The following is a 26,395-nucleotide window of genomic DNA, read 5'->3' on the forward strand; positions in this document are numbered from 1 at the left end:
TCGGAGCGCAGTCGAGTTTCCTTTGCGAGCTCTCGCGCTCGAGAACGTGTTAGCGCCATGCAAACCAAGCCAGAGGTGAAAGAGATACCTTTCTCTTTCGGCAGCTGCTCGGATTTGTTCGAAAACATGTAGGGCAAGTGTGTCGGCAAGTTTGCGTTAACTGTCGCTTCTTTGTTTAGCCTGCCAAAAGTCCCCTCTTGAGTCACCTTCGCTATAGGCAAGCATGCACTGTGTTCTTCGGCGACCTGCTTAATTTAGGCGCATTCGCCGGTGTAGTCCGTGGAGAAAACACAGGACGGGTGAGCAACGTCCATGGTAGCCGCTGAATCCCGCAGTGCTCTGAATTTCTTGCCATTTATCACCACGTCCCGCATGCATGGCTCCAGCAATTTAAGGTTTTCCTCCGACTCTTGCATTCACGCGAACGCCATCTTTTGCTGTTTGCAGTTCAATGAGATGTGACCGTCCTTGTTGCAATTATAGCAGACAATGCGCTTTCGCACTTCCAACGCGCGACCTCCAGGTGCCTGCTGTTTCGGCGAATCGGCAGATTTGGTTCACTCCATCTTTTTTTCGCTACCTCCTCCTTTTGATCCCGCATCATCTGCTCGGTGATCCCGGCGTGCTGGCGGCGCTATTCGGTCGGGGATTCTCTTTAAATAGGTTTCCCTCTTTCCTAACCTGTTATCGTACCCTGCCTTGCTTTGGAGGTTTCGGCGAACGTAATACTCGTCTGCGAGCTGTGCCGCTTTGTCTATGTCTATATCTGTTAGCCTATCTTGCAGCCATATCCTCAGATCTTCTGGAATCGCGCTATAGTACTCCTCTAGTGCGATGCACTCCAGTACCTTGGCATGACTTCTGTGCACCTCAGCGGTCTTAAGCCACTCGTTTAAGTTGACTTTAAGCAGGTACGCGAAGTCAGTATGCGACTCTCCGCCTTTATTTGCCTGCCTGAATTGCTACCTAAAGGCTTCAGCAGAAAACCGGTACTTTCTAAGCAGTGCGAGCTTTACCTTCTCGTAGTCATCACACTCTTCCTGTGAGAGGCGAGCCACCACTTCGGCCGCCTCGCATGGAAGGAGAGGAAGTAACTTCTCCGACCAAGTGTTCTTGTCGACGTGCACCTTCCCGCATGCGCGCACAAAATTTACCAAAAAGAGTGCAATATCGCTTACCACGCGGTACGGTGAGACGAGATCTTGCAATCTCTGCCTCCCTTGCTCCTCTACCGAAGCTACAGGGCTAAGACGCGCCATATTCCTTCCGTTCGACGCGATTTCGAGATCCTTCATTTTTCGAGCATGTTCTCTCGCTTTTTACTTCTGCCTCACGGACCTCCCGTCTCTCTTGAGCCAACCGAAGCTCTTCTTTTTCTTTCTGATCGCACAACTCCCGTCTTTCCTGCTCTTCTTTGCGTCCAACAATAGTTTCTCAAGCCTCGTCGACCTCCTCAGCGGTCACCTCCTCCTGCCGCATAACCTAGAGAATTTCTTTTTTTCTTTTCGCAGAACGTAGCGAAATCCCCAGCTCCTGGCAAATTTCGAGCAGCTCCTGCACTTTTAACTTCTCCATCGTGAGTTCCACCATGCGTCAAACAAGCCCACTAAAACGAAAGCCCTAGCTTGAAGTGGACAAAACAGTTTTCCTAAATCAATTGCCCAGACAACAGGAAGGAACCTGCACCTAGCATCTGCCTCTGCTACTACGGTCTGGCGAAATGAACGGAAAACTATGGGCACTCACCCTGCTAAGGTATAGCTGACGCCCGCAAGTCCCGTAGCTGCCGAGGTCCGTTGGAGCCGGTAACTTCACGTGGACGTCCCACAGCTGCCATCCAGTTGTTGGGATTCAGGTAGCGTGTCTGGGCCGGAGAAGAGACGAGGACTATCGGAGGAAGAAAACTTTGAAAACTTTATACAAAGACTATTTACATAATGTACAAGTAAGGGCAACTGAGAGTGCTTCTCAGTAAAGAGAGCTTCTTAGAAGTCGGGAGTCTCTCCCAGTAAAGGGTATCTCTCAAGGGGGGGGGGGGGGGGCTCACCTCTGGTACCAAATCATCAGCTCGTTAAATACTTTTCGTATTTCCCAGATCCCTAGCTGGGGAATACAGTTCGAAGAATGATGTCCAATCACACGATGACACTGATGGTACCACCCACGGCAGGGCGGTCCTGATGTTCTCCCGCAGCTCGGTCGAGGGAAAGGAAACAGGACCCGGTCACGTTGTCGTCCACGCGGCCTCCAGGTGGCCGCGCACGTGTGTCCGGACCGCGCTCATGTGGAGCCTGAAGGCGTCTGCGTGACACAGGAATGCGGGCTGTCTCCCAGCAGGGGTTGAAAGATCTTCTACTGATCACCGGAACGCGGAACCTCTGTCGAAGGCGCAGCTCTCGGGCAACTGTTCAGCCCCAGCGTGACTGAATAGGGCAACTCTGATCTTGTACTTCGTCGTCAGATGACCGGAACGAATACGTGGGGACGATATTATCGTCGCTGCTTCCGGGATTCGTGCAGCCACGTCTCCCCCAGAGGGCTCACACACCCTCGCGGTGGTCTTCAGGGAATCCTCCCCATGTCCAAATTTGCCGAACTCAACAGCAGAAAGGAAGCGGTAGCACAACAGCACCCTACTTTCCCTTCAAGCGTGGAGGTGGCAGCCGATGGACTGAAGGCACGTACTACCGAGAGGATCCCTTGGATAGCCTACATTAAGCCTCCGGCGTTTCAGGAGGCCGTCCAGCTGTCCTAGCCAAGCTTCTCCTGCTGCTGCCAGAATCTTGAGGCGGTTGACGGGAGTCCACCGGCGTCTTCTCGTTGTTCTCTTCATTCCTGGTACCACCTGGCTCTCTCCCGCCGCTTCCTTAAAGGCAACGCCAGCGCCGCGTCGCAGTTCATAAACCCGCGTACGTCGTGTTTGCAACGCATCCCCGCTTCACCTGGAACGCTCAATACCTGGTGAACCCTTTCCTTTAATTTGTTGTGTTGTACGCGTGCTTACTATGTGTTTTTATTTGTGTTTTCGTTTATTATTGTCTCTATTTCTCTAAATCATAAATACGGCTACGTTTGTTTTGCTTGATCTGCTTGTCTTGTTCGAACCTGCACGTGATAAGTCTCCGCTTCGGCAGTTGGGGACGCGTTACTTATTCGCGACAGCATCCCGTCTCAAGGGGTCTGGTTCTGAGCTCTGCAGGGCGGCTCCTCTTGCATACTCAAGGACCCTAATAATCCCGAAAAGGGAAGGAACTTAAGTGTCCTCAATCGTTCCAAGCTTAGGGCTCTCAAATATGCTCAAGAGCTCTGCTACACGGCTTTTAAGCAAACCCCTCTGGACTGTATATGTTTGGCAAAGACAGTACATACAGACAGTGATTGCAAGTAGTTGTTCTCAGTGCGACTTTGAGTAGGGTTCCAACTATGGGCCCCATGTGTCTTCCACAGAGCCCTCTACTACTACCTTCAGCGCTCGACAGCGTCCGCCTGGGAAGAGGTAGGCGGTATTAAGAAAAGTGTATTATACAGGGTGTTTCACCTAAGACTGCACAGAATTTTAAAAACTTGCCTTTTGGGTTAGAAGAGCGCTTTCTTCGGCATAGAATTTCCACGAGTGTAGTACATCAGAATGCAACTAAGACCTGCTAACTACCAGGATGGTTAACAATGCTCAGTAGTTAACTTTTTAAGTCTGTCGGGCTTGGTCCATGTTATTGAGAAGAGTGTAGCCCACCGGAAGTACTATGCATATCAGTTTTTAGAAATTCGAAAACGTGGTTGCACTCGGCGCTGTGCTTAACAAATTTCAGCAGCATCTCGCCAAAAAACGTGCAATTTTCAGAAGCTCGCAAGCAAAGCGACAGCTCCTGTGCACGAAACTCGTCGAAATAGCCAAAATTTGATTGGTCACAGCGCTAAGAGTAACCATAACCAGGCTTTCTAGATTTTAAAAACTGACTTTGCTTCTACTTACTGTGGGTTACACACCTCTCAAAAATTAAGGATTCTATTATTATATGTTAGAGTTTGAACTATTCTATATTCAATAACCAGAGCGCTGTCAGCACGTCTTATCTTGTTTCTGATTTACTCCACCACTGACAATGCTACCCCGGAAAAAGCGTACTTCGAACTCAAAAAGCCCATTTTTAAAAACTGCGTAAAATCATTGGTGAAACACACTATATCCTGCGGGGAAGAGCTGGACGATACGGGATATTCATAGAATCTAAATTAGATATAAAAACCTCTGAGGCCTGTTTACGAAAATCAATTACTATGCAATCACCTGTGACATTGGACATCAAATCACCTGTCCAACGCCGTAGCCCATCGTGTGCTATCCGAATGGATTCTTGCATTTTTTGGCATTTTGTGCAAACAAACGCAGTCGAAGTGGCCTCCAACTGTCTCTTGGCCCTGAACATCTTCAAGGTTGATTTTTAGAACGCGACGCCCACCTGTTGGCGATAAATACGCTCATGAAGACAGAGACGTCCTCTATCAGACTCCAAGTGATTATCATGCTTTGCTCCATTCTACTGACCCACACCTAAAATGTAGATTTCCGTTTAGCCTTGTTTGTCATCTGGAGCATTTTGAGCGGCAAACGAGCGCAATTTTTTTTCATATAACTTATGATTTCACTATAAAAATCAATATATCCGCAGATAACCTTACGGAAGTCTTGTATTTTGTTTCTATTCACGTTTTTGCTGTCTTCAAGAACGTTAACAATAATAATATTAATTGTTTTTGGGGGAAAGGAAATGGCGCAGTATCTGTCTCATGTATCGTTGGACACCTGAACCGCGCTGTTAGGGAAGGTGTAAAGGAGGAAGTGAAAGAAGAAAGGAAGAACGAAGTGCCGTAGTTGAGGCCTCCGGAATAATTTCTAGCACCTGGGGATCTTTAACGTGCACTGACATCGCACAGCACACACGGGCGCCTTAGCGTTTTTCCTCCATAAAAGCGCAGCCACCGCGGTCGGGTTCGAACCCGGGAACTCCGGATCAGTAGCCGATCGCCCTAACCACTGAGCCATCACGGCTGGTGGAAACACTTTAAAATAATGATTTTGCTTCATATCAGAGATACATATGCTCGTTCGTCTGCGTCACCTGAGCATTAATATAAAAAGTGTCGCACTGTTCAAAAATGGCCAGGGCTCTCACAACGAGGACTTTTCGCTTTCCTCGAGTGCATCTTTCTTGGGAAAAAATTTCGAGAATTAAAATTGTAAGACACTGTAATGAAAATATCAAAGATATTGGTATATTACTCTGATATGTAATAATAATAATAATAATAATAATAATAATAATAATAATAATAATAATAATAATAATAATAATAATAATAATAATAATAATTGATTTTGGAAAAAGGAAATGGCATAGTATCTGTCTCATATATCGTTGGACACCTGAACCGCGCCGTAAGGGAAGGGATAAAGGAAGGAGTGAAAGAAGAAAGGAAGGGAGAGGTGCCATAGTGGAGGGCTCTGCAATAATTTCGACCACCTGGGGATCTTTAACGTGCACTGACATCGCACAGCACACGGATGCCTTAGCGTTTTTCCTCCATAAAAACGCAGCTGCCGCGGTCGGGTTCGGAGTTTTCGGGTTCGATTACCTGATATATATATATATATATATTATATGTGTAGTGCTGATCAGTGGGATAATAATACTTACATTAATCAATCGTTTAAAGAAAATTACTGATAAAGCAGCAGAAAAAACAACCATGACACCAGTGGGATCCGAACCCACGACCTCCGAATATCGCGTCCGGTGCTCTACCGACTGAGCTACGGCGACGGCTGTCCTATCTGCTGCCCTCGTGGGTATTTATGTTTACTGCGTGTAAGCGAACCTTCAGAGTGTTCACCAGCGCCATCCTCGTCCATAGCGGTGGACGTAGCACATCCTGTATTACCGCGAGTGTGACGTGGAACGTCATCCAACGGCGTGGGCGGAAACTGTTCGAGAGCCCTCTTATGCTACTCATGGCGTCGAGTACCAGCACCGAGACCCTCGTTAAGCTATTAGCAGACAAGGTAAAGGAAATGAGGGGCTCGTTTTGATAAACTTATGAAGGGAGCCAACAGTCAATGAAACCAAGGTGCATGGGGGAATGTAAATTTTGTTTGCAATGTGTAGTGCTAATCAGTGGGATAATAATGCATAGATTAATCTATCGCGTAAAAAAATTAATTATAAAGGAGCAGAAAAAAACAACCATGCCGCCGGTGGGATCCGAACCCACGATCGAATGTGTATATATATATATATATATATATATATATATATATATATATATATATATATATATATATATATATATATATATATATATATATATATATATATATGTGCCACTCGGTTGATTATTGGCGAGGAAGAATCTTATAGACGTAGTAACGGACCGCTTTCGCACCTTTATTTCGAGGGAGGCTCGGGCCCGCAGGGCCCCCCCCCCCCCCCCTTTACTACATGCCTGTAGCCGAGCATGAAAACTCGTCTGTGTGAGTCATTATGCCAAGGGGCGTACCTCATATGCGCACCAGATAATCTTTATTTTATTCACGTTTGTATTAGCACATTAGCGAAACTCTTGCGCTCTCTTAGTATAAAAAAAAAGAAAATTTTGTTTCGTTCGGCTTCCCCCCACCCCTCCCCGAAAAAAAAAAATCCTGGCTACGTGCCTGATCCGTACCACGTAAAAAACATCGATCAGGTGGAGCGCATCCAACTGCATGCAGCCAGGTTCATTCGTTGCTAATATGGTGAGGGAGCATAAGTTGGAGCCGCTCCAGACGCGCAGACAGATTGCCAGGTTACCATTTTTGCACTTACTAGATAATAACAAAACAAGATTTTCACGTGATTGGTATCTACTTTGTGCAACACAAAGATCAATGCTGAACCACACAAAAGTGATAAAGCTATACAATGCCAGGACTAAACAGCTCCAAACATCTTTTTTCCCGTGCACAATCGAACAGTGGAATCGCTTGCCTGCTAAGATTGATACTTTTGAGCTGACATTAATTAAAATGATATTAATGTGCTAACGTTAATACTGTTGAGCGTTCTTTGCAAACTTAGCTTTTGTAACCCTCTCCTTCATGGGCAGCACTGTGGTCTGCATTATTTGGAAATAAATAAATAAATAAATATGTCGTAGTTCAGATATTCTAGGGGAATCCCCCAAAGTGGTAAAGATTTGTAGTAAGGGAGTAATTACTCATTGGTATCTACCCCAGTGCAGCCACACGGCTAAAAAGGAAAGCTTTCTTTTATAGCCGTATGGCTACGCTTGGGTGGATACCAATGAGTAATTACTCCCTTATTATAAATATGTCGCGTGCGGAAAACGGGAAAATTTTGCGGCCTGCGAAGCTGCCGCGCGGTCCCAGTGGACAAGATGATACAGGGGTTGGAGTGCCTTTTGCAATAGAATATGAATACTGGCTGCTGGTTGGACGTAGGTAGTTTCCGAGTAAAGAATTTCAGGGCTTGGCTGAAGTTGTTAAGGACAACCTCTGACGTACGCGGAATTATATTGCTTTCGAAAGTTGATGGCGGTTTACGTTTCTTATTTCGCTTCGTTTAAGCAGGAAAGTATCGCGCAGCTAGCGTTCTCGCCATAGGCGAACGTGCCAAACTTTTTTACCCAGGTATGATTTTCTTTGTTCCCTGTCTTACGGAACCCGGACTGGATAAGAGTGACTCGGATGTTTTCTAAATTCTGAACTGGCAAACGTAGGTCTGAGGAGAGCGGCAAGTTGGCTAGCGATGATATATGAGCTTTGTTGTTGCTAAAGCAGAAGCGAAATTGATGTCTTGGAAATCACATCGCTTGCATAGAGTCGAGGTTTTTATTTTTAAGCAACACAAAAACTCTTTTTTTCACTGCTACTACTTTGTTCGGGGGATGTCGAAGTAAAGCCTGGATAAAAGATTGACGAATGAAGATTGACGATGTTATGACACTTTTCAGGGAATGCCATAGTGAGACAACTGCTGCCTTAGCTGCCATTAAAGGAGACATAATCTGCATAAAAACATGAGTAAATAACATTGAGCAGAGCATGGAAGCATCTCCGAAGTAGCAATGTCGAGGCAGTGAAGTTGGGCATTTCTAAAACAAGTGAAGAGCTTGCAGACGTTGTACACTATATGAATAATCTGATGATATGGAACACTCTTCTCGTCAAAGGCCTCCGCAAAGAAGAAGAGGACGTGGATTTGGCGGCGAATTGGAAAACATTGTAAAAGATTTCTTCTCCCCCCATCTCGAAATAAATGTCACCGACATTGAGCGTGCACATCGCATAGGACAGCGCCGCTCCGGCGTTAATCGGTCATTAATTGTTAAATTTCTGAACTTTAAAACAAAAACAGACGCCTTGCGCAATGGTTACGTTACGAAATGAAGGACTTGCAGTCAATGACAGTATGGCCGGAGGAATATTCCTACACCAAGATTCAGCTAGCGCGCTAGAAGTTGCGTGATTTTTTCAAGGTTAACTTCAACGAAAAATAACGTTTCACCAAACGCTTCAACAAATCGCATCTGAAAAGGCACGTCTTTATGTATGAGGCAGCTACTAGCAGCGTAGACGATATCGGCCAATCGAAACAAAGCAAACCTGAAGCCGATCAAGCTTCGGCTACGACCAGCCAAACTTGCACCGAGCCAAACAAAGACAAACCTGAACAAGGTGCAAAATGTCTTTCCCCACAAGGCCACAGCAAGCGTTGGGATGCAAATAACATCTCTGTTATCTTGGCAAACTTTCCCAGCATACTAACTGTCACGACGCAGCTGGCGTACGTCGTGGTAAGGCGGGAGGAGGGCCGCCGAAGGGGAGCAGGGGAACGCGCCGACAAAAGGGAGAGGCTCTCAGGGCGGCGTCGCGCGCGAGTGTCGGAAGCCTCGGCCTAAGCGAGGGGGAATGGTCCGATCAGACGCATGTGTCGTAAAGGGTTTCTCTCCGCTCCTTGTGGCATGTTTCTAGTTAGCCACGGCCGCTTGCTCGATGGGCCAGCGCCGGAGGCGAGCGAGCATCCGGGCACCCTAGGCCAGAGCGGCTAACAGGACGCATGTGTCGTAAATGGTTTTTCTTCCGCTCGTTGTGGCATGTTTCTAGTTAGCCACGGCAGCTTGCAGCGAGCCGCGTGTTCGATATTTTGTGCTTTTCTTTTGTGTTGCAAGGCGTGTGTTTTATATTGTGTGCTTTTGTGTGTTGTGATATGTTGCTTCCGAAATGTGGCGGGAAAGTCACCTATTGGCTGAGGGTGTAGTTTTGGAGGGAGGACAAGAAGATGTGTGCGCGCTAAGGAGAGCGCGGGAGGTTGGTTGGTGGCAGCCGGACAGATTGGGCGTGTGCGGGCGGTGGCGGTCCCGGGGTCGCAGATTTGGAGAAGCGAGTTGCTTGAGCGGCGGCCGGGCGGGTTGGCCGTGTGGTGGCCGACGGTGGTCCGGAGTCGCGAGAGTGTTGGAGTTTTGTCTTTTTTTAGTTAAAGTGGAGAGGCCGAAATCTGTCGGCATATGTAAATAAGTTTTGTAAATATTGTAATAAATAACTTTTTGAGGAAAGCCTTTCCAAGTGCCAACTTCAGAAGACCTGCACGCCTGTCTTAAACTCACCAGTCGCGAAGTACGACCCCCCCGGGTCACTCACGAGACCCGCCCTCTACCACTCCACGTCAACATCTGGATGCAACAACATCGCACAAGAGAGAGAGGGAAAAACAATATCGTGACTCTAACCAAACTTGATATTCTCAAATCCTTCACCTACGCATGTTCCGCAGATCTAATTGTCGGCACCGAAACCTGGCTTTCGGACGACATTCCTGATTGTAAACTACCTTTTCCACCATTGTTTCAAATTTTTGTAAATATAGGGTTGGTTCTCGTGGGGCAGGAGCAATCATAATAATAAAAAAGGAATGTCGCCCGAGCATCGTACCCATTGGCACAGCACTGGAAATGATTTGGGTATCGACGCATCTTGGAAATAGGAAACTTATTATAGGTTACTTTATCGACCGCCCGACTCCACGTAAAACTTAGTGATTGCATGAATAAGGGGTTAAAACAAGTTACCCTTAAGTTTTCCAAATCAATTCTTGTCCTTTACGGAGATTTCAACTACCCCTGCATCAACTGCTTGAACTGTTCGGTCATCCCTCACATTAACCCGGCAGAATGCATTGGGTTTCTTCACCTATTGCAACTTTTCCAACTAACCGAAATGGTTGACGAACTCACACGTGGTGATAATATCTTAGATATAGTTCTCACCAACCATCTTGACCACGCATCTACTCGTGTGCTACAGGAAATCATCGACCACAAGATTATTCATTGCTTCTTCAGCTTGCCTCGTCCTCACAATGCTAATGAAAGTAAACATATAATATGCACTTGCAGACATTCCTAAAATGAATAGCGTTCTTACAAGCTTTGCAGCTTATTTCCGCCGTGCCTTCACGAATCGCACTACAAATAAAAATTGGTGTTTATTCCGTCACAAAACTAAAAGAAATTAAGAACGCATGCGTTGAAAAGCTCAAAATATCAAACCGCAGAAACGATACTTGGTTCACTAACGATTCCATAAGCTATTTAAACAGAAATAAGAGGGCATACAGAAGGGCTTCCAGAAGGGCTTCCAGAACTAATGCACCACTCGGCTGGCATAAATACCGCGTACTCTCTACGCTTACTTGAAGCAAACTCGAAGAAGCGAAAGAAAAATAATATAACGGTACAATTCCGAATCCCTTTAAAACTGATCCCAAAAAGTTTTGGCGCACTGTAAATTCTAAAAGACGGCTCACCGTTACCAGCAGACCAGTGCGCCGACACTTCTAGTGGGTGTTTTAGTGACATATTTCCAATGAACTCCCTTTTGATAACTTACCGCCTCTTTCTACACCAGTCATACGGTTTCAATTAGCACCTCTTACTATCACAACTCATGGCGTTGCCCGCGGTATCTACAAACTGGAGCAAAAAAGCCCCAAGGCCCGATAGGATCAGCAGCAAAATTCTTAAACTACCATGCCACGAATTATCGTTTATGCTCAAAATAATATTTCAACAATCTCTGCATACAGGACTACTTCCGGACGAGTGGAAACAAGCACACATCATCTCTATAAATAAATAAATAAATAAATAAATAAATAAATAAATAAATAAATAAATAAATAAATAAATAAATAAGGTAGTAACACCGATCCAAACAACTACAAGCCTATCTCGCTTACTTGTACCTGCTGCAAACTACTACAGCATATCTTGTTTTCCCAAATCGCGAACCGTTTGACCGTAAATAACTTACTTATTGAGAACCAACATGTAATCCGACGAAATCGATCTTGCCAGTCGCAACTTTTTCAAGTTGTGACTGACCCTCATCGAAGCCTGCATACGTTGCATTTCGACAGACGCCATTTTCATCAACTTTTAAGAAGCTTTGGACCGTGTTGCTCACAAGGGCTTGCTACTGAAGACCCGTAATGTACGCTTAGACGATAAAATATCTTCATGGACCGAGCAGCTTCTAACCGATTGTTACCAGTCGGTCAAAACTGAGAACTTTATTTCGAATCCCACTTGCGTAATATCCGGAGTCCCGCACGGCTCAGTATTAGGGCCCTTGCTTTTTTTAGTTTATATAAACGACATAGCCTCTAATATTAGATCACCGATATGGCTTTTCGCAGATGACTGCGTAATTTACAGGCAAATAACTACCAGGACGGATGTCTTAGCACTTCAGTCTCACTTAGCAGAAATAACGCAATGGTGTTTATCGTAGCATAAGGATATTAATTTAAGTAAAACTAAACATGTAAGGTTCTTCTGCGCAGCAGAAATGTCAAAGAATAATACAGAATAAATAATAAAGAAATTGATTCGGTGGCATGTATCAAATATCTGAGACTATTTCGCAGTAATAACCTGACCTGCGATGCTCACATAGAATACATAGCTTACAAAGGCTTTTAAAAAATTGCTCTTTTGAAACGCCGTTTACCCCTCGCGAACACTGAAACAAGACACAGCGCTTAGAACACGCTCATCAGGCCATCTCTTGAATGCGCCTCTATTGTATGGCATCCTTCTAACGCGATTATTACGAATTCCCTGGGGGCCGTGCAAAATAAAGCAGCCAGATTCATACTGTCATCCCACTCACGTCACCAAAGCGTGTCAGCAGTGAAGCACAACCTGAATCTTCGTGTTACGCTTAGAAAGTTGGCTCGGTTGTCATTCTTTCACATGCAATACCATAGCGACCAGCCATTTTCCCGAAATAATATCTTCCCTGCGTCCCATTGCTAAGCTCGCCAGGATCACGCACACAAAGTCCGCCTGATCTTCGCTCGCGCACTAAAATATCAGAAGTCATCGCTGGTACTGGCAATAAATGAACGGAACGCACTGCCATCCAGCATAGTCAGCCATATGGAATCACCGTGTTTTCAAGCAGCTTTACTAATACTGTTAAACACAGAAGATGCACCATACAGTGCTTGACTCCTGTGTAAGTTATGAATGCCGTTACATTTAGTCGGCACCCTTCTGCTTTGCTTATGTTCTGTTGTTCCTGTGCAATGCTGAAGAATGTGTGAGCTTGTTTTGTGTTACAAAGTGTTTTCACAGTTCTTGAATGTTCTCCTATGCCAAAAGTTAACTCAGCTTTGCGTGCTGTACATTTTCTATTATTTGTTATCGGTTTGATGCTTTTTGATACATTCCCTTCTTATGGATTAGTGTTTTTCTTCGTAGCGTTATTGGAGTGTTATTATAATTCTAATTGTAATGTGATTGCATGCATTCTCTGTGCAGATCACTTGTGTGTATTCTTATATTTTGGTCGTTTTGCTTTCGTTAGTGCGTGTACATCGTTTAATATTTTACTTAGTGCAACACAACCTTTTTGCTTTTGTTTCCGAGACATGATAAAAAAGGTTGTGTCGCACTAAGTACAATTTTAAACGATGTACAAGCACTAACGCAAGAAAGCATAAAAAGTTTTTATGCTTTCTTGCTTTTCCTCCCCATCAGTGCACTGTTACTTTTGATCATCGCACCGCTGTCTGAGGCATCATTGTGTGCAACAACGGTTCCGAGGACTCGTCAGGCGTTTGAATACGCCTTTTGCCTCGGCTATCCAGACAGAATAATTAAATACGTATTGCATTAACTGTACCGGTTTTTGTCAAAAATAAGTAAATGAATGAATGAATGCAATGCCCAGTTCTGGGCCTTTAGGCTAAATAAATAAATAAGACAGTTGCATGCCTTGAAAACTGTTCAGGACGAGTTTAGGAGGGATGGTCCGTGTTAAGTTGTCCACTTCTATCGAGGGCTTTCACTTTTACAAGGCTTTCAGTGCTGCTGCTATGCCGTTTGCATGAGGGATATTTAAATGAGGGAAAAACAGTTAGGCACAGACCGCAGATCACGATGACGAGAATGAATTAACTAGAAGAATAAGAATGGGTTTGAGCGTATGTGGCAGGTTCTCAGATTATGAATGGCAGTTTACAAGTACCCCTCAAGAGAAAAACACATAACAGGTGAATCTTACCGGTACTCACCTAAGGCGCTGAAACGTGAAGGCTAACAAAAAGGATTCAAATTAAGTTAAGGGTAACGCAGCGAGCTATGGTAAGGAAAATGATATGTGTAATGTTAAGAGGCACGAAGAGGACACTATGCATCAGGGAACAAAAATGGATTAATGACATCGCGGTCGAAATCAAGATGAAATGGCATAATGCTCGTATGGGCTGCGCTAATCTACATGACGGGCCATTTCTTGAGCAATCCGAAAGTGTCGTATGTCAGATACATTTATCATGTGGAGCCCAGTACGCAGGGTAGACAAGGCAATGCTTGAATACACGTCTTTGTGAGCAGGGAAGAAATGTCGAAAACAAAGAGCCAGATTCAAGCGTTCTAGTCCACTGTCTCGCGTGCGGGGCTGCTCGCGAAGGTTCTGCGCAACAAGTGAGTTGTACAATCACTTGGATAAGACAACGCGGACGATAGTTGGAACGTATCAATCAACAAAATCTTTAACACATGCATCCGCAAACCGACCACCATATTTCTCAGAGATAATGGACTTCAGTTCCTCGCCGAAAGTCTATTTCACTGTGGACTATTAGTTAATTCTGTATGTTTGTAAATGTTTTGTTTTGGTTTCTTATGCGATTTTCAGCTGTTTATGCGGATAAGAACCGTTTTCGATGGCGAATAAATTTCGTTCAGTGTCAGAGCTTGTCGTGCGTCCTTGGTTTTTTGTCTTTTTGCTTCTGCTCTGTTTGTTGTACTGAATTACCATCAACTCGCCAATCTGGCTCTAATTCTTTGGAGAAGGTGTGCATGGGAGCTTGGCCGCCACGTTCATAACGGTCGGTATTAACCAACAGCGCAGTCATCTTTGTCGTAGGTGCCCTAAACGTCGTTCACGGTTTTCACGTAACGCTGTCTTTAGCAGAAATTGCTGTTTTTTTGCGGGTTTGTTTCTTTTCGGATGAGCCTGGCTGAGAAAGCCGGCATCGTAGGATGGATGATCGCTATGCTGTCTCAACTTATTTTCTGCACCACGTGGATGTAGAATTGACAGAAGATCCAACATTTTCCCTGGGAGCGAAAGGATGCAGCACAGCGGAGTGTGGGCAATGTGTGGAATTTAAACTCGACAGCAAGAATGTCTACAACCACAAAGAGCCGAAAGGACTGGTGCAAAGAAGTAGCTGATAGGAAAGCCCAAGTCGCTTGCAGCTTCGTCCTCTCTATACACGTCGTTCGCATCTCATAGATGCAAACCAACTGCCATTTTTATAGTAGCGCCCTTTAATAGAGCTCAATAATATACCGCACCACAATACTGCACCATAATAATACACCGTAATGTAATGTATTTATTTGGAAGATCTCAACGTGTGCGGTCGCATCTGTGCACAACAAACACCCTTGATGGGGTATTAGGTATACTGTCATGCTCTGTCCTCATCATTTCGTGACTAGCGTGAGGAGTCCTGAGTGACCTGAAAAGGTGTGATCTGCGAGGAGACTGCTCCTTCCAGGGTGTGTTTCTGAAAGCATCACGTACAGGGCATGTCTAATATGAAGATTCATAAACCGGTTCCATTTCCTTATTTCAGGCTCTTCGACAAAGGCTAAAAATTGTGCGAAGGTCGACATTTGGTCGGCATTATTGGCTTAAGCCACGTAATAAAAAGGGGTTGTAGGAGGTTCCGCTGGTGAGCGAGCATGAGAAATAATATAAATATGGAGTCCTTATAATGCACTGGCATGAGATGCACACGGTCGCTAAGGTATACCCGAAGTTTCTAGACATAGGGCTTCCAGAGGGCCATTGTCAATGCGACTGTTTTTATAGCTTCACCAGGTATACGCAAAGCCACGTTCACCGCTTATAAGAGATCGTGGTTGTAGTATGCATGATGTGGTGTCATCACAGTGAAAGCTCACATTAGTGACCTTAGGCAGTCACCTGGCCGTTGAGTGAGATATATAGGTTCGTTGATTCAGGAATTGGTAAAACTGTTGTGTGATTGTATGTCGCTAAAACAGCTCAGGTAAAAGGGTGCACAGTTCAATGCAGCAAGCTCCTTACGTTGCTTGCACATCTAGTTGAGCGTCAGAGTTTAAGAACAAATAATCCTTGTACTGGAGCCTTTCATTAGGGATGTTCGTTCTCAGTCGTGCCCTGGGGACCACGCCGGCCTAGTATGCCTCACTAATGCCAATTAAGGAAACAAAGTTCATTCATTCATTCATTCATTCATTCATTCATTCATTCATTCATTCATTCATTCATTCATTCATTCTGTTGTGCCCGTCGCAGTGAAATGCGATTAAATCAAAGTTTATGTGACATCCAAACGTGCTACATAAGTGAAAATACAGGAGGTTCCACAGCTCTTGGTAGCACCAGACCTACTCATAGCGGAAACATGAAAAGGATCGCGAAAGCTGAAGAGCCGTTATAAAGCATGAGGAGTTAATTGGTGCTGTGAATGACATATACAAATATTACCTTTATACACATAATGTGGAAATGATGCCTCAGATAAGTTAAACAGTTGTTAATGTTGTGAATACAAAGATATACAAAGCAAGATCATGAAATATAAACAAACATGTAGTCAAGAAACAGAAGACACCTTGGTTTATCATTTTCCACTTCGTATATAAAGCCCCATGCCATAGAAGGCTGAACGAAATTTGTCATCAAATCGCACCAACACAAGCCGCTTTGGCTTCGTAAGTAATCTATTCGCTGATAGAGCACTGTTTGTGGAGTAGTAGGCTACAAGAGTGAAAAAAAAACACATACACATATACCAAAGATTATCATCCCATGGTTGAAAGACGTTTACAATTTTTCACGCGGAATTTTCTCAAAAAATAAGATGGCAAAGAATAGCGGCTATTAAAGATCAATTTCTGACGCCCTTTTCTTCCATTCTTGATGATGATTACCAAACATGTAGGAACAAGTCCGTCGACATTAAAATTTTTGAGGTAAATGAAAGTTTTATATCTTGAAGTGTGACTTATGAGACATCCCACATGTCTCTGTGATTGGAATTAATGGTTTATCTTGAGGCTTCAAAACATTGAAGGAGCCTCGCTATATTGCGGAACACAAAACCTTGGAGTGTGAGAGTTCGTTGAAAGGAATGCGCGTGATCAATAAAAAAAAAAACATGAGTCTGCCCCGGATTCTATGACGTGCACTGCTTCAGGAGTATATTTTTTTTCTGAGAGAGCAAGTATTAATTGTACATTTTGGCACCTCAGTATCAACGTCGGTTTCTTCTCTGCTTGCGGTGGTTATGGACTTTATTTCCAGAGACGCAACAAGCGAAGATCAGCCCCCCTAAGACCAATAAAAGCATTGCACCGTCTTGGTTTCTCTTGCTGTTGACATTCTCTTCTTGGGTGCTGTTAGCATTGACCGGAACTGCGAATCAAAAGAAACGAAGAGAGTTCTAAGAGCAGGAGCAACCAAAGAATGCAAATATTTCAGTGGATTTGTTGCAGCCACAAGAAACTATTTACACGCTTGAAACGCCGGCACTATTTCATGCGTGTACACAAACTAACATATTGAATCTTTCAACTTCGCACACCTACAAGCTTACACTCCAAGCTAGCGCACAGTGTCTTTAGTGTTTCCCGCTGAGCATGGTTCACGCTTGTTTACAAGAACCGTTTGGAGCGATGGAAAGTGGGTTACAAGAAAAGCATAAAAAAGCACCGCCCATGCCAATCTTTCCTCTGAAACGGCTGTGCCGTGACTTACAAAAATTTTTGAAAACATACTTGCAGCCGCGAAAGGATGACTCAAGCGCGATGAACAGATCCATACTTGCATGTACATCATAAAATTTCAGAGAAAGGGAAAAGGGGAATGGAAGAATAAAATCGGCACAAGCCTAAGAAGTTCAGCGTTACCAGTAATTAGAGGTCCGAGCAGGCTAACACAGTCCATTATATTCTTCAAAGCGAATAGCTAAACAAATGTTTGGGTTTAATTAGGAGCCCATATTAGCGCAAGGTAGCAAGTTCGAAAGGCATAAAGGGCCAGCATCAGGCAGAGGGCACACTTTGCGATGTTGCGTTTGCAGTCAGCGTAGTTGTGCAAATAGGATCATGCCAGCAATGCCAGTTTATGTTTGAAGCATTAACTGTTAATCCCGACTTAATATTTTTTGCCGTGGCTTTTATATTTCGATTGGTAGTTTAGCATATTTATTTACGCATGCGTGGTACGAAAGCCGTATTCTGTATGTTTGTGCGTAGAAAGCATAATAATTTGGACGAATGGCGAAAGTACGCTTTGTAATACAGAAGGTTCCCAGCAAACGTACGGTTAAGGAGAAGATTCGGTGACTGACTTTTAACTGAGCATTTCTAAAAAAAGCGGCTGATTGTTCAGAGATGTAGCAAGAAAACCCGCAAAAAGGAGACAATGGCTCATATTCTTGTTTCATTTATTTATTTTAACTACTCTAAATTTCCCGCCGGGTATTACGCAGGCGAGGAGAGAGAGAAGATATAAACCGGTTAAAAACAGGGAAAAGGACGATAGAAGAGGTATTTATTACTTTAAGACAAAAAATTCAATAACACTACATTTCATCTGTTATTGAATTAGAGATACTAGCAGAAAAAATATTGAAATTGCGTAAGACAACTACAACACAAATAAAATAAAGAGGTGCTAAAAGTACAGTTTGAAAGTGAAGTACACAACGATTGGCAACTTTAGAAAACGAGCATGAGAAGCTCAAATAAAACAAAATAATAATGCAGAAAGCACTAAGAAAGAGCAATTAAGATAAGAAATATTAAAACGGAAAAATTGGTATAATATCACCGACTTAAAGCCATAGTGATGAAAATAACAAGAGAGCAATGTTAATTGGTTATTGCCTGCTCCACACTGGTTTATAATCGTCTGTGCTAAGTCGGGCGTGAGCGATGCCCTTCCTATGCAGTTACTGAGATGTAGTTCGCTGCTTAAAGCTACTACTGAGCATGACTGCCCACAGTTATTATCCTTTGTATTTCCTTCACGTCAACACGAAATGTCGACTTGTCGCGCCAATAATGGCTACTGCAAACATAATTAAGAGCTGATGGTTTTTCCAGTCTGCTGCAGTTTCTGCTTACTTCATGCAATAACTAGAGCTAAGCCCGTTAAAAACGGTCAGGCAAAGCAGTAGATACTCAGAAAACGGAGCTCACCACCAAGGGTCGTGAAAGAGACGGTCCTCCGAGTGCCCATCTCCCAGTCATTGTGCACATTGGCGAAAGTAACGCTCAAGTTGTAATCTGTTGCGGGTCTCAGACCAGTAAGCAGAGTTACTGACGTCGTCCCTCTGTTAGCGCCGCAGCTGAAGGTCCGCTCCGGTTCACCGCCTCCCAGTGTGATGTAGCACCTCTCCAGGACACCGTCGTTGATTTGGGGCATGAACAGCACTCTGGGAAGGAACGCTACAATCTGCACCGAAGTAGGACCAGTGGCTGTGGCTGAAACTTCGAAGTCTCGAGGGGCTGCGAATCGATTAAGAACGTACCAACAGTTTTCTACACGCCTGCGAATGATCTTGATTGCGGTGAAAATAAACAAAGACAACCAAGCCCCTTAACAATCCCCAGGAGTGTATGAAGTTGGACAAAGGAGTCCGACGCTAGGTGAGAGCAATAAAACAAATTATTGTGTAGTCTTCACTCGCAATATTGCATCATAAATTTAATTTGACCTGCAATCATGTTCAATATGAAACTGAGAAAGAGAGCCCAACACCACTGCAGAGCTTGCGTGAGAAATTTAGAGCGGACGAAAACTGTCTAGATGAAAAGTGATGTCCCATTCAACTACGTAATTTTAGGTAAATAATATGGCTCTTTTTGAGTTCATATTCTTGTTAATACTAGGTTGGGATGGGTAGGGAGTAGTATAAAGTCTCAAAAGAAAGATCTCTCCCGTAACACTAAAATATTACTCTGATGCAGACAGTAAAACCACTACAAATGAACCATGCTGAATATTAAAGAATGCCAAATATTTCATTTGCATAAAAAAGCGTTGCACGTTCCCAAGCGACAGGCACATGAACTCGTAGGAGGCTTCAATGAGCGTGCTTCTAAAAAAAATGCCTCATTTGCTGCAACACCTCTTTCCTTGCTGATAACTGATACAACACTTAATCTATGTATTGTGTTGAACAATTGTGTGTCCCAGGAAGCAGTCTCTGGTATGTCATTGAAACTTCTTTACTAAAAAGAAAGAAGCCGAAAGGTGTTATGATGTGTCAAATTGTTCATACTGCGTAAATCTTTCAGATTGACTGATAGGCAATCTATTCCGTGCGTTAACTTTTATTGTGCTGTGTTTGTCTGAGGGCCAGTTGGTTCATATTTTCAAAGCGGAATACTTTTTAGCGCAAGATATAACAGGGACAAGACAGGTAGTCTGCGTTCCGTTTTCGCAAGAATCTTTTCTTTACCTTGATACAAACTATAGAATTTTCCTAGTAAAGTGGTGTGTAATTACGCAAATGGAGTTCTGTTTATTCGCAATAATGAACTGGAAAGCTTTGAGCTAGCGAAAATTTTAACAGAGGAAGTGCGGGCTTTGGTGTGTTGAAGTGTCGAGTGGTCGGCGGCGGGAACAAAATGTCTCTTGTCAGATGTTCCGCAAGTCAAGATAGTTGGAAATTGTCGTGTCCGGAAGATGTCAATGCAGCAAAAGACACGCGGTAATTTCACACTGTTTATTTACTACTAAAGAGGGTGCGACCAGCGTCGACCGAGGCGGAAGCCGAACTGCCGCCCGAAGGACAGAGGGGACGGCGCGGCGTCCACGCGAGTGAGTGGCTTCCCAGAACAAGAGGGCGCGGGGGCCCGCCGTGGGGGGCATCGTGCGACGGCGCGCGAAGGGCAAGTGGCCGTTAGAAAAGAACACTGGTGACACAGAACAGAACGAAAGAAGGGGACATAGCACAGAGGACACAACACTTCCTTCCCCCTTAGAAAGTTGCCTGGTAGCGTGCAGGCGGTCTGTGCGGACGCGTGGAGGCGCGCTGGCTTTGTGCGCTCGGGGGAGAAACACTTGTAGGCTGGCTGTTAGTCGCTGTGTCTTAAGTCTTTTCCTCCCTGGAGAGGTGCCAGGCTATGTGGTTAGACGGTGCTGGTGTTCTCTCGGATGCCGGACCGCTGTCATCAGGCGTCGTAAATCCACGCAGCTGGTTGAGGTGTCGGCGTGCTACTGTTCCATGTATGTTGACGAGCCAAGAGCGCAGGCCTATGCGTTTGACAATCGTAGCTTCCTCCCAGCGTGGCTTTTTGAGAAACTGCCGAGCAGGACGCGCTGCCCCGCATGAAGCGATCCGCAGCGCGGAATTGGTTTTTCTTCCCGGAACGTCTCCGCTTTGGGCTCGGGGAGGATGGCTGTGAGCTGGGTTCGCATTTCGCGCTCAAACATTTTTCGCTGGGGTATGGCCCGTTGTGCTCTGAACTGTCGTGTGCTGCTTGAAGAGAAAGCGCGCAAGGCGGCGCTGCAGCGACCCTGTATTATCTCTTTCAAGGACGCGTTTTAGCTCGGCCACGTAGCGCTCGGCATGTCCGTTTGTTGCTGGGTGGTAGGGGGCTGATGTGACTGATGAGATCCCGTTGTCACGATAAAACTTGAGAATCTCCGCAGACACAAACGGTGTTCCGTTGTCCGACATTACCTTGCGAGGCAGGCCGAACGGTGCGAACAGTGATCGCAGGTTGTCAATGACTGCTGCCGAAGTCGTCTGTTTCATTTCTCTTATCTCAAGCCACTTGGTGTAGGCATCTACGACCACGAAGAAGATGCAGCCCTCAATTGGTCCTGCAAAATCAATGTGCAAGGTGTGCCAGGGTGTGTCTGGTTTTTTACATTCTGGGAAAGGAGCTTTAGGCGGGGCGCTGCGGCTGCTCTGGCAAGGCTTGCAATCTCGGACCACTGTTTCGATGTCGTGGTCAATGCCAGGCCACCACATGTAGCTTCGGGCACACTTTTTATTGCAACGATGCCCCTATGTCCAGCGGGGATGAGAAACATAGCTTGTGCGCGTAGTTCTCTCGGAATCACAACTCGAGACCCAAAAATGATGCAGCCGCGATGGGTGCTCAACTCTGTAGCTCGCCTGCGGTAAGCGTCGAAGTTGTCCCCTTTGAGTTTGTGCACGTTGCCTTGTTGAACAGCTGTGTAAACCAGCCGGAGAGCTGCGCACTTCTGCGTAGATGCTGCAACTGTGGCTGCTGTAAGCGGAGGATCTGGCAGCGCTTCGAACATGAGAACGTCTCCAGGTGGAGGTGGTTCGTCAACAGTTGCGTCTAGTGGCAGGCGGCTCAGCGCATCGGCATTTTGATGTTTATTCCCACTGCGGTAGACCAGATCGTACTCGTACGCTGAGAGTTTGATGCACCAACGGGTCATTCGTGGAGACAACGTCGACGGCATAGGCTTTTTTGGTCCGAAAATGCCCAATAGCGGTCGGTGATCCGTTATAAACGTCACCTTTCGGCCGGAAATGTACTGGCGAAAGTGCGTCGCCGCGTAGACGATGGCGAGCCCTTCCTTGTCAAGTTGCGCGTAGTTGCGCTCTGCTTGCGACAACGTACGTGAGGCGAAGGCGATAGGGGCTTCCCTTCCTTGGTCGTCAGTCTGCGACAGAACTGCGCCGACTCCGTACGGAGATGCGTCGCAAGCCAAAAGCAGAGGCTTCCTTTCGTCGTAGTGGCGGAGGACTGTACATCTTCGAAGCAGGTATTTCAGGGCGTCGAATGACTCTTGATGGCGTGGCGACCATGTCCATGTCACATCTTTCCGAAAGGGTTGGTACAAGTCGTTGGCCACGGTAGCTCTTTGCTCCAAGAATCGGTCGTAGAAAGTTAGAACGTTTAGTCCGAGAAACGCCTGTAGCTCCTGATTGTTTGTTGGTGCTCGCGCTTCGGTGATTGCTCGCACTTTGTCTTCGGTAGGGTGGATGCCTGCTGCATCAATTCGGTGTCCCAGAAATTGCACTTCTGGCACTGCAAAACAGCATTTAGATTTGCTTATGCGCAAATTTGCGCTTGCTATCCTTTGAAAAACAATCTCTAGGCGCGCTGCATGCTCTTGAATGGAAGTGCCACTGATGATGACATCGTCAAGGTAGACGCTAACTCCTGTGTTCCCTTGAAGCACTGTCTCCATGAACTTTTGAAATATGGCCGGGGCTGCAGCTACGCCGAAAGGTGGTCGCTTGACTTTGTACAAGCCTTTCAGTGTATTAATTGTCAGTAATTCTGCCGTTGATTCACTCACCTTCAGCTGCTGATACGCCTGGGTGAGGTCCAATGTGCTGAAGACTCTTGCGACGCGTAATATACTGAACACTTCCTCAGCTGTCGGTAGCGGGTAAGAGGATGCTTTAGTCGCAAGGTTGACGGTGCTTCGGTAGTCTCCGCAGAGGCGTATGGTTCCGTTCTTCTTGCGAACTACCACAAGTGGTGTGGCCCATTGTGAATGTTGCGTCGGCTCGATGACACCTTGCTGCTCCAGTTTGTCTAACTCCTTTTCAACTGAAGTTCGAAGAGCAAACGGCACCGGCCTGGCCTTCAAAAACTTTGGTTGCGCATTGCCCAACAACTCCAGTGTGACTGGGGGCCCTTCGTTTCCTGGAATTTCTTCCGAGAATACTATTTCGTACTTCTCTTGCAGTTGCTCAACCACATCCTGGCTCGGCGTCTGGTGTATGCCACATATGGTCACGCCTAATGAAGCAAACCAGTTTCTACCTAAGAGGCTTGATCCTGAGGCCTTCACAACAAGCAGAGGTAGCGTATGAGTCTTGCCGTTCTAATTAACCCGCATGTTGGCAGAGCCCAATAGTGGCAGGTTTTGTCCTGACCACGTTCGCAGGTGCGTGTCGTCTTGTTGCAAGGTTGGTGTGTCAGATGGCCACGAAGTTCGGAATGTGTCCTCACTGATCAGAGTACAGGCTGCGCTGGAGTTCACCTCGAACTTAGTCAGCTGATCATGTACGCTTATTTCGGTAAAAATCTTCGGTCGCGTGCAGAGATTCATGGTGTTCAGGTCGTACAACACAGATGGTGCTGCTGATGTTTTTCCATGGGCATCAGATCGCGGCGTATTCTCTGAAGCGTCGACGCTGTGATTAGGCTGGGAAGGCGACTTTATCTTGACAAGCTTCCGTTTCTTAATGCAAGCTCTCTCGATATGCCCTCGCTTGTGGCAAAAATTACATGTGGCTGACTGGAATCGGCATTCCTGGGGGTTGTGCTGGTCGTCACACCACCAGCAGCGTTGTGCTTTCTTTACCAATTTTGCAACAACAGATGGTCTGCGTACCTGGTTGCTTGTTTAGTGTACCGGCTCGGTGTTCCGGCGAATCTCTCTCTGCTGGTGACCGGCGCTCTCCGCTCGTACGGCGATGTCGTAAGCTTTGTTGAACGTGAGATCCTTCTCAGCGAACATGCGCTGCTGCAGTGACTCGTCACTCAGTCCGCACACAAATTTGTCACGTAACATCACGTCCAAAAGGAGCATGGTGGTGTTAGCAGAAGAATCTGCGTCTCTTTCCTGCCCGGTAGCTGTTGTGGTCAGCGTCCCAAAATTGCAGTCGGCAGTCGGCTTCTTGAGCGCTGCTATGTAGGCGCTCACAGTTTCTCCTTCCAGTTGATCTCTTCGTTGGAAGCGAGCCCGGCTGTAGACCTCGGATGGCCTTGGGTCGTAGTGCTTTTGCAGTGCTGCTACGATGTCGTCGTAAGACACTGCCGCTGGTGTGCTTGGCTGAATAAGGACGCAGACAGTGTCGTAGGTCGGCTCCCCGCACAGCGTCAGCAGGTTGGCCCTCTTCAAGGCTGGGTCTGTGACGTTGTTAGCTTCAAAGTAGAACTGGAGGCGTCCAACCCACGATGACCACGATGAGCCGCTGAATTTTGGTATCTGGTTATGAAACCCTCGTGTAGCCATGGCTTGTCAATAGCGTTGTGCAGCGCGGGTCAAATCCACTTTCTCGTCGCCACTGTCGTGTCCGGAAGTTGTTGTCAATGCAGCAAAAGACACGCGATAATTTAACACTGTTTATTTACTACTAAAGAGGGTGCGACCAGCGTCGACCGAGGCGGAAGCCGAACTGCCGCCCGAAGGACCGAGGGGACGGCGCGGCGTCCACACGAGGGAGTGGCTTCCCAGAACAAGGGGGCGCGGGGGCACGCCGTGGGGGGCATCTTGCGACGGCGCGCGAAGAGGGGTGGCCGTTAGAAAAGAACACTGGTGACACAGAACAGAACGAAAGAAGGGGACACAGCACAGGGGACACAACAGAAATGTTTTCGAATGTTGCAGTTTTTTTAGCTAAGTTTCTAACGGTGATCTCTATTTCGGTGAAAACTGATTCCATGATTTCTGTTGTTAGTGCTGCTACTTGTTCCACTTATGATTCCTGTATAGATGTTTTCTGCTCTCGCTTATGCAGTATTAACCTTTTGTGCATTAGGTATGTAAATGATTCTACAGACAGCCAATCAGGAACTTTTCCAGAGTGAGTGCTACAAGGTATAGCTGTTTCTTTGAGAACCTAGCAACTTTCACACTGCAAATTACATACTTTAGTACGGCAAGCGGCGAACGCTGCAAATAATATTGCTAAAAAGAATTAGCCGGATAGCAAGGCATCGATTTTCTAGCAGACAGATTTAGCCACAGCTAACACAATATTTTTGCCGCTAAATTATACAGGCGCGAGAACTTTCGATACAAACAGCTCTTTCTTGATCCCTAGCGTCTTTGACTGAAGAATTCTGATATATCTATGCTAATATTTCCAAGCACTGCAGCTTTGCGAAGGTCTGTAGATGCATGTAAAAAAGTCGAACGATGCGTTTTTGTGTTGCAGAAATAACCAATTGGATTCATTTCAGAGGAAATATATTTTTTTTCCAACCAAGGTAATGGGCTTCCACTGAACAGCTCAAAGAGGCTCTCACGTGCACATGTGTACAACTGTAAAAAATATCAGACGTGTCTTCAGCGGTTCAGAAAGTCGAAGTACAAGGCTTTGCATGGTTTAAAGGAAAGATAGAGAGCTTTCCAGCGGACGCGCTTGAGAGAATCCCCACCTTACCAGCGTTATTCCCACTATGAGAAATAAAGGAATGGCCATAGCCTCACCAAATGATGGCGTCCGCAGTTCCATGAGCGATGGATTACTCTCGATGACGTTGCTTCCACACCACGAGGTAGCCTTCACAACGATGCAGTACTGGGTATCCACGTTGCTTTCAAATTCCAGCCAAGAGTGCGCTGTTTCTCGGTGCCTGCAACTCATTAGTCGGCTATTGGCGACACACGGACCGTATGCGTCACAGATACGGACGGTGTACGTGACGGTTCTAACCTTCGCTGTTGCAGATGGCACCCATTCGATTCGGCTTTGCGACGATGAGGCCCAGATATTGGTAGCGGTGATATTGTTTGGAGGCTCTAGAACGACGTCTGGAAAAGAGAAATTGAGGATGGCTTTGAAGGCAGCGATTCTTATAGTGCCTATACTTCTTGTCACAAAGAATTCACATACCTATAATTCTTTTAACGATGGTTGTAGAATTGGTCCCAACCATTCATGTATTGCTTGTGAAATTTTACTTTAAAATCGTCTTTTAAATGGTGAAAAAAGTATCACAAAAGCCAATTAGATGCTTTCTGTCTTATTTTGCCACCAACTAGGCGAAACAGACCAGGTCATGTTGTTTTTCCTGCTTGAAATTGCAT

General features: G+C 45.7%; 1 protein-coding gene across 1 annotated transcript; it reads right to left on the reverse strand.

Annotated features, from left to right (window-relative positions):
• Positions 1–16,796: 16,796 nt before the first annotated feature.
• On the reverse strand, positions 16,797–26,146 carry LOC144105709 (uncharacterized). The gene is made up of 3 exons (XM_077638813.1): positions 25,796–26,146; positions 18,829–19,137; positions 16,797–17,038 (listed from the first exon to the last, which is right to left on the reverse strand). Exons 1-3 carry the CDS (start codon positions 25,950–25,952, stop codon positions 16,878–16,880), a joined length of 627 nt encoding a protein of 208 aa, XP_077494939.1. The 5' UTR covers positions 25,953–26,146; the 3' UTR covers positions 16,797–16,877.
• Positions 26,147–26,395: the final 249 nt, after the last annotated feature.

Source organism: Amblyomma americanum, chromosome 9 (genome assembly GCF_052857255.1).
Source record: "Amblyomma americanum isolate KBUSLIRL-KWMA chromosome 9, ASM5285725v1, whole genome shotgun sequence".
In the NCBI taxonomy this organism is placed as follows: Eukaryota; Metazoa; Arthropoda; class Arachnida; order Ixodida; family Ixodidae; genus Amblyomma; species Amblyomma americanum.

What these genes read in the sequence shown, in the direction of transcription:
- LOC144105709 (XM_077638813.1), bottom strand. Translation starts at nt 25,952, where the DNA reads ATGAGTTGCAGGCACCGAGAAACAGCGCACTCTTGGCTGGAATTTGAA. An exon ending in ACTGCGGACGCCATCATTTG is followed by an intron (nt 19,138 to 25,795) that starts GTGAGGCTATGG and finishes ATCGATTCGCAG; the next exon opens with CCCCTCGAGACTTCGAAGTT. An exon ending in CTCTTTCACGACCCTTGGTG is followed by an intron (nt 17,039 to 18,828) that starts GTGAGCTCCGTT and finishes TTTGATTCGCAG; the next exon opens with TTCCGGTCAATGCTAACAGC.